The following is an 8,093-nucleotide window of genomic DNA, read 5'->3' as shown; positions in this document are numbered from 1 at the left end:
TCCTCGATGGCATGCTCCAAGAGGAGCTCGACCAGCTGCAACAGACCCACGAAGACGAGTACTTTATCCTCCAGCACGAAGAAGCACATGAAGACAAAGCAGCGTATGTACCGCCTCCAACGTCGTCACCGGCTACTACTGCCAAGGACCCCGCGGGCCTCTCGCTCGAAGCGCGGCTCCAAGCGCTTCGAATGCTCGCGCCACCAACCCCGCCGTCGCAGCCAACGCTCACAAGCGCGGCACTGGACAGCCATGCGCGTGCCAAGGCCATGGACGCGCTCAAGATGCCGGCGAAGCCGAGTCGCGCCGCGTTACCGCCAGCGCCACTGCCGCCATCGACAACATACCCTACGGCAGATACCACCGCGCCGACACCTATATCCGCCATGTCGTCTCGTCGCCACTCGCTCGAGAACCGAACACTCCTGCTCCAGTACGCAGCATGACGCGCAGTGGTACCGTCATGACGCGTCATCGTCTACTGCACTTAGAAACGAAGTGCGCGAGCTTTCGATTCCAGCCAACTTGATTCAAGACTTCATTCGGATCGCTGACCCCAATACGCGCAAGCCGCCGTACGGCATTGAGACGTGCGGCATCCTCACGGGCACGCTCGTACGAACTGGGTCCTACTCGTCCACGCTGATATGAGACTCGACATCTAGACGGGTTCCAAGCTCGCGATCTCGACGCTCGTCATACCCAAGCAGACCGTAGGCGCTGGTATATATATCTTTACAGGAGCACTCATGAGGGTAGGGTTCGTCCGACATGTGCACTATGACGCACGAAGAAGAGCTCTTTGAGTACTGCATCGCGAACGACCTCCTCACGCTTGGCTGGATCCATGTACTCGATGAATATGTCTTTAGTGTATGACGGAATCGACTAGACGCATCCGTCCCAAACGTGCTTTCTCTCGTCCGTGGACATTCACACGCAGTGCGGGTTCCAGTCGATGCTGGCCGAGGTCGGCGCCGCAGATATTGCTTGTGCACTACCTCGCTTTTACGACTGTAGGCCATTGCGATCGTCGTCGCGCCCCGGGACGCGCAAAAGAGGTATGGACCCGTCAAGGTCGTCGAGCAAGCACACTCATAGCGGCGTAGCATCGGCGTCTTTCGACTCACGTCGCCGCATGGCATGGAGCTCATCCAAAACTGCAGCCTCTCGGGCTTCCACGAGCACCCGAGCCACCTCGAGATTTACTCGGACGCGATGCAGATCGTGTGGTCGCGGTCGGCCACCGCGCAAGTCGTCGACATGCGATACACATAGTAGACTCTTGAGATATCATCAACCACTGGCATCTACTGCTTCTTGAACTTGCCGACGGCGGGCACTGTCTCCTTGCTGGTCGCAGCGGCGTCTTCGCGGAACGCCTCGAGGATGTAGACTACGATGACGACGTTGACCATGCCAATGGCCCCAAAGCCGCTAGCACAAATGAGACCTTCGTTCGCGCATGCTACGATTGTAGTACCTCCACATGGTGCGGTTCTCGTAGCCTACATGCGCCCATGACTCGTTCTGTTGATGAGAGTCGAGGGTCGTACCAACGAGGAGCGTGTTGTGCAGGAAGTAGTAGGTCGCAATCGGCACAAGGAACATGAGCACTGTGAAGAGCGCGAGCTTCATGATGACGGCGCGGTTGTGCGCCTGGTTCCTACGTCCGCGCTAGCACGAGGTGCGAAGCCGACGGCCACGTACGCTGCGCTCCGAGCTGCCAACGCTGGGGCCATGACGCCAATTCGAATTTCGCCGCTTTTGATTGGCCAGCGCTCTATTTTCACTTGGCCATTTTATGACTTGATGTTTGTATGGTGAGGACGCTACTCGGTGTATTTTATGACGAAAGGTCGCAATCAACTCAAGGACGCATGGCCGAGACGGTGAAGCGCGAGGCTGCGCCCCGGCAGAAGCTGCGGCGCCGGTCGTCGTCCAAGCTCGTCCCGCGACGGCTCTCTTTCCCGGCGCCGACGCCGAGCCAGAAGAAGGCGCGACGGCGCGACAGCCAAGCGTTCGAGTTCGAGGCGAACACCAAGGCCGAGCCCGGACCCAAGGTCGAGCCGACGCCGCTCGCCATCCCCATGAGCCCGAACGTCTTTGGGCCCATAAGTCCGCCACGCGTGGACGCTTTTCGGCTGGATGTTAGGGACGAGCATGCGTCGCAGTCGACCATGTTGCAGTCGATCGCCGAGGTGCCACAGGATGAAATGAGCTTTTCACAGGCAAGTCCGCGCCCACGGCGACGCACCGTCAAGACGCCAAAGGACCACAAGGCTTGTCTTCCACCTAATAGCGGCAACGACGACGATGATGACGACACGGCGCAGCTGCTGGCTGAGAACCCGCCACCGGTGTGGTCGGGCGCCGAGTCGTCGTCCGACGAGCACGACGAGTACGACGATGACGCCCCATTGTCACAGAGCTTCAAGAACGAAGACGATATGCGCCGCCTCAGCCAACGGCTCCGTAGCCAGCTCGCCAGCGACGGCGACGAGACCGACGAGGCCGACCCGGCGCCGAAGCTCACCACGAGCGAGATTCGGTATGCCATGGGCTTGTCACTGCGCTTCCTCATGCATCCCTGCTAGCTCCATGAAGACTCGGCTGACGCGCGAAGCGAATCGGTACTTTGGGTACCGCGAGTACTCGGGGCGCATGGAGCTTCCGTCCCAGTACGCTGTCTATGCGTCGGCGTCGCCCTCTGCACCGGCACCGCCGCCTCGCAGCTCGTACGTGCGCGTCGGCGACACGACCAACCGCTCGTAGGGTGCAGCAGCCTCTGTGTCTTCTCATGCGTCTCGCCTCCGTAGGCCACCCTTTTCGCCGGACGAGCTCAACTACCTCATCGAGATGGCTCTCGAGTACGGACCGCAGTGGGCTTACATCCTTCAAGAGGGTCGCGCCTGCGGGCGTCTGCTACCATGTCGCACGACCAACAAGCTACGGGTACGACCCATATGCGATCCAAAGACTCTGTACTATCTTGGATTCTAGCACAAGTTTACGCGACTTGGGCGCAAGGGGGTTCGCATGTCGGCGGCCGCCAAGCGCCGCGCCAAAGAGACGCCCGAGATTCCCCGCAAGCACAAACCCTACTCGCCCGCCGAGCTCGAGTACCTGCACATGGCCTACCAAGAGCTCGGTCACAGCTTTGCCGCCATATTGGACATTGGTCAAGCGATGGGGCTGTTGGAGGGCCGGAGCCGACCTGATATCACGGTGAGCTGCCGCCACTTGATACCTTCTTGATATTTCATCTTAGGTCAAGATCCACAGCACGATCAAGAAATTCGCGCGCTGGGACACGGCGCTCTTGGGCAAACACGCGCACCGCTCGGCGCGCGCCGACGTGCCCGTGCGGTTTGGCACGCTGCCCCCGATGCTGTGCAACGTGCGGCTGCAAATGAAGGTCTACAAGCTCAAGCGGTTCATCCACGCCGAGTACAACCTCGACTTGCCGCTCTCGTACTTGCATGTGACGCTCGACGACGACGAGTCGCTTGTGCTCGATGACACGATGACGATCGACGAGTGCGTCGGTCCCAACGACATTGAGAACGTCTGCTTCCGCGTCGCTATTACCCCGGGCGCCGTGTGAGCCCTTGTTGCAGTAGATAAATATATATATATATATATATTGACACCAGGAAGAGTGTAGCTCTGACGACAGCCTCTCAGAACCATTTGGGTGGCAAGAGCTTCGCATCCCAACTCCAGCGCCGACCAGTCCGAAGCCAGGTCCAAATGCTGCAAAGCGTCCTAGAGCTATGGTCTAATACAGTACTTCGGGGCAAGATCGAGTAGTTGCGATCGTCGGTCTTTCCAGTGATCGCTCGTATCTCAACACTTATTGCTTTACAAAAGTGGGGGCGTACTCGTTCAACATGCAACCTGTTTGTCTAGTGATTGTTGGGGTGCTCAGAGGTGGGCGACGAGCTGAACGAAGGGTGCTTTGATGCGAACTTGAGACCCGCTTTTCTCAGGTTTTGGCTCTGGTGGTGGTCGGAATCTTCGTTGTCGTCGTCCTTGGGTGTCTCGAGAATCGGTGCTAGCTGCGGTGTGGCGGAAATGACATGGGCAGTGCATCCAGGCACGGCCACCGCTCCGTGTCCTCGAAAGTGGTGTCTGGCGACAGGATCCAGGGCGTGTCGTCCATACCTCCATGGGCATTCCAAGAGGCCGTTTGAGACTGCCTGGTGCCACTCACCTGTGATCGCTACCACGTCATCTCTCAAGGTCAGGATCGTCGCATTTGCTCCATTGGGCTCCAGCTGCCAGGTGTGGAGGAACTTATCCGCTGCAGCTGCTTGTTGCTTGATCGCTGTGATACAGTCGTTCACCTCTCCATTTGCCGTGCTGGAGTCGTAGATAGCCAAGCCTCCAAGCCCGACGGCCAAGGCTACCATCGTGGCACGTCCAAAGAAGTACGAGGTCATGATATTAGGTTTCGTGTCGATCAACAAGTCCAAACGCAAAATCCATGCAGTGGATAATGCAGTGGAAATGCGCTGTCGACGGACCCTTTGTCCTCGGAAAGCGACGCTGAAGCCATTCAGCCATCCATTCCGTGATGTTCTACTAGCGGTCTGCCATCGCTAGCGAGCACATGTGAAGTGCTCGTCCATAGCACGCCACTCTGGTGCTAGCATCGCGACTGCCATTTAACCCTAACCCTCAACGGTACCCCTACCCCTACTCACCATCGCGTTCCTATACATATCAATCGCTGTGAGTTGGACCATACACACCACTCGAGTAAGCGAGTCGGCGAGACAAGTCTCCTGTTCTTCAAATCCGAAGTCTTCCGCCACCCCAAAGTCCAATTCTTCACCAAATTCGAATGAAAACGAGAAGATTGATATTAAATATACACAAAAAACCAACCGCGCAACTTAGCCCGTCGAAAACTCGACCGACTTTTTCAGGTTGTTGTTGTAGTACAAAAAGTCGTGAAAGCGAAAGTACGCGAGCATCTCCAGCGTGCCGACTGTGCTCTGCTGGTGGCAGTCGCGGCCGCGGTGGCCATACTGCGCGCAGACGCTGCAGCGGTGTTCGCCAGTCGCGTGGCGCTTGCTGCCGCAGAGCACGCAGCCCTCGGCACGGTACGGGCACGCGTCGCCGCGGTGATCTCCGCGCCGCGTGCAGTAGCGGCACCGGTGGTGGTCCGTCTCGTGGTCGACGCGGGCGCAGAGCTTGCACGGCTCGGTCGAGCGCGCCTTGGCCGCATCAATGAGCTTGTCCATGCGGCGCGAGAGCGGCAGCATCGAGAAGCGTGTCGCGCGCCGACGGCCCATCGACGCGCCATCCTCCTTCAAAAATACCTTGAGCATCGCGTCGGCGTAGCCTTCCGAGGTCGGCGGGAACGCATGCACCGTGTCGAGTGGGTGCATGACATTGAGCAGCTGGTACCCGCCGTAGAGAAGCTTGAGGCGCGCTGCAAACCCCGCGTCGCCGACGCGCGGCGTGCCAAAGAACACGCCCGTCACGTTGGCCAGATTGCTCTTTGGCACATTGCACTTGGCAAACGCCACGTCGGCGAGCTTGAGGCAAAAGAGCTGCCCGAGCATACCGCCCATCGAGTAGCCCGTCACGTGCATGGGAATACCATTGGCGACGTACGGCAGGACCGCGTCAATGAGCCCTTCTTCGACCATTTCGTCAAAGTACGAGAGAAGGGCCTTGTGCACCTTGACCACTTCGGCGCGCGCGTACTTGTCGTCGTCGCTCTCGCCGTCGTTGCTGAGGTCGCCGCTGCCCGAGCGCGGCTTGCGCCGCACGGAGAGCATCTCGGCTTCTTGGCACGTCATCGTGCCGCTGCGCTGGAGACTCGGGACCGTCGACGCTGCAAACCGAATGTCGTCCACCGAGTGCAAGTCGGTCCACTCGACGAGGCCGCGGTTGAAGTTGACGGCCAGCATGTTTTGGATGGCTTGGCGAATGCGCGTCTGCTCGCCTTCCGACCACGCCGAGCCAATCTTGGACGCAATGTAACTCAGCATTTGGTGTGCTTGCGAGTAGTCGCCGCCGACGGTCGCCGTGACCCCTTGCGCGAGGCCGTAGAGCGCCGACCCAAGCGAGAGGTGGCCGACCTGCTCCTTGAACTCGGCAATCTCGTCTTCGGCCCAGCCGCCCCAAAAGTCGCCCCAGAGCGCGCGCACCGTGTCGGGCGTGCCGGCCGGCGAGAAGGCCACCATGACGTTCATGTCGCCGTCGACGCGCTGCCAAATGTGGGCGCGGGCGCAGTGGCTGCGGTTTTGAAAAATGTGCTTGAGCTCGTAGATGGGCGACGCATCGCCGAGCGACCGGTCGACACGGACGCGGACGCCCACCTTGAAGGACACGTTCTTGTTGCCGTCTGCATCGACGTTGAGCGTATCGTTCTCCTTCATCATCGAGAATTTGGCCGTCATGAGCAGCAGCGCCTTGCTCTGCTTGAGGATCGAGCGCGACGTGGTAAAGTTGCGGTGCGCCTCGACGAGCGCGGCCGCGCAGAGCGTGTCGAGGTCCACGTCGTTCTCGAGCTTGGGCGCGACAATAAACTCTTCTTGCTCGGAAATGAGCGCTAGCTCGTCGGGCAGCATCGGCGAGTTGGCAACGACAAGGTCGACGCCCCAGCGCTCAATGTCGTTGTATGACGCTTCGTGCATGAGGTTCTTGTCGGCCACGGCCTTGAGTGTGATGAGAAACGACGTCGGCGCGTACTCCTTGCGGATCTTCCGGATCAAATTTGGCGTGCGCACGAGGTTGAGCGTGAGCGCGTTCTTCTCCTTCTGCGACGGCGACGTCGGCATGCTGTCTGCGTTCAAGTTGGAGTAGATCGCGGTCGTTGTCGACGACGGCACATAGTAGTCGAGGACCGACGCGCCGAGCAAGATGAGCCCGCGCGTGCCGACTCCCTCGAGCGCCATCGAGGCCATGCGGAGATAGTGCATGTACTGCTGGACTGTCGTGAAGCGGAGGTGGAAGAGCCGCGCCGACGTGGCATGGGAGCTCTCGAGCACCTCGGCAATGAACGCCTTGCGGTCGGCGTCGTCACTCCGAAACACCAAGCTGCCTTCGTCGTCCATTTGGCACATGGACATGAACACGTTGTCTTGAATGTAGCGCTGGAAATGGCGCGAGAAGGGCGCGAGCGAACCTTGGCGGTGCAGAAAGAGCACCGCGTAGCCGGCGCGGAGCAGCTGCTCGGCGCTCGCGGCGCCGCGGTCACCGTACGAGACCGCGTCCATCGAGCCTTGGTCGTTGAGCGGCACGGTCGCCGAGCCCGACGTGACGAGCGCGACGCGGCGACCGTCGGCCACGTGCTGCGTCACAAAGGCGGTGACGGCGTCGCGGTAGTGCGCGATCGCCCACGCGTCCTCTTCGGGCGTCGCATCAAAGAACTGCTGGACGTACGCGTCCGAGTCCGAGTCGATGGCGCCGCCGCTGATCTTGTGGCGCAGCGTGCCCCAGAGCTCCATTCGCAGCAAGTCGGAAAATAAGATCTGAGATTGCCGCAACGGCTTGATTTTTTAATTTAATTAAAATACGCGGACTGTCCCAGATATTTCTGTTTCGACGCCATAGCCAGTGGCTGTTGACGAAACAGACACTGCGTATTTATTATAACGTCACAAGTGTGTCGCGTCAAGTTCGGGTCGTATATCATGTACATTCCTTCGAAGTGAAAATAGTGACGACTGACAAGTTGATGTCGCCGTTAAGTTCTGACCTTGCCTGTGATCACGACGCACGGCTTCGTTTTTGGGTGGTCCAACTGGAGCAAACACCACTGCAAGCACCTCTGCAAGCAACCTTGCAATAAAAGCGTCCACTCCCACGGAGGCGCAGCTGTCACTGCGCGAAGGAAGCCGAGTCTACTGCAAGTCCACATGCAGTTTGCCACTTGCAGCCAGCGTAGCGCCACTTCCCGTGCTCTCTCGACGAGCCAACGAACCGTGCTGCAAGCGCCAGATAAGACGGCCATGAGACGCTCGTCATCCAGGCAATCAGCCGCTTGCGTCGTGTACGTAAGGTGTTGCTCACGGTCCATCAACAAGCATCAGCCAGCAACACGCATTCGCATTTGACAACGCAGCCGCGTC

The 8,093-nt window shown here is 59.3% G+C and overlaps 4 protein-coding genes across 4 annotated transcripts; 2 read left to right on the top strand and 2 right to left on the bottom strand.

Annotated features, from left to right (window-relative positions):
* Positions 1-11: 11 nt before the first annotated feature.
* Positions 12-1,278, top strand: SDRG_06900 (hypothetical protein; the record flags this gene model as incomplete). The annotated part of the gene is made up of 7 exons (XM_008612711.1): positions 12-433; positions 492-615; positions 666-713; positions 760-849; positions 893-970; positions 1,021-1,061; positions 1,110-1,278. 7 exons carry the CDS (start codon positions 12-14, stop codon positions 1,276-1,278), a joined length of 972 nt encoding a protein of 323 aa, XP_008610933.1.
* SDRG_06899 (hypothetical protein) lies at positions 1,265-1,747 on the bottom strand. The gene is made up of 4 exons (XM_008612710.1): positions 1,711-1,747; positions 1,557-1,666; positions 1,484-1,508; positions 1,265-1,437 (listed from the first exon to the last, which is right to left on the bottom strand). The coding sequence occupies exons 1-4, from the start codon at positions 1,740-1,742 to the stop codon at positions 1,311-1,313; spliced, it is 294 nt and encodes a 97-aa protein (XP_008610932.1). The 5' UTR covers positions 1,743-1,747; the 3' UTR covers positions 1,265-1,310.
* Positions 1,748-1,852: 105 nt separating this feature from the next.
* Positions 1,853-3,661, top strand: SDRG_06898 (hypothetical protein). Its single transcript, XM_008612709.1, has 5 exons — positions 1,853-2,551; positions 2,598-2,771; positions 2,820-2,955; positions 3,004-3,228; positions 3,272-3,661. The coding sequence occupies exons 1-5, from the start codon at positions 1,881-1,883 to the stop codon at positions 3,605-3,607; spliced, it is 1,542 nt and encodes a 513-aa protein (XP_008610931.1). The 5' UTR covers positions 1,853-1,880; the 3' UTR covers positions 3,608-3,661.
* Positions 3,662-4,844: 1,183 nt separating this feature from the next.
* On the bottom strand, positions 4,845-7,510 carry SDRG_06897 (hypothetical protein). The gene has a single exon (XM_008612708.1). It carries the CDS (start codon positions 7,467-7,469, stop codon positions 4,902-4,904), a length of 2,568 nt encoding a protein of 855 aa, XP_008610930.1. The 5' UTR covers positions 7,470-7,510; the 3' UTR covers positions 4,845-4,901.
* Positions 7,511-8,093: the final 583 nt, after the last annotated feature.

The sequence above is a fragment of the Saprolegnia diclina genome (assembly GCF_000281045.1).
Source record: "Saprolegnia diclina VS20 unplaced genomic scaffold supercont1.19, whole genome shotgun sequence".
NCBI lineage: Eukaryota > Oomycota > Saprolegniomycetes > Saprolegniales > Saprolegniaceae > Saprolegnia > Saprolegnia diclina.
The sequence above is the reverse complement of the archived record's forward strand: the minus strand, read 5'-3'. Positions and strand labels throughout refer to the sequence as shown.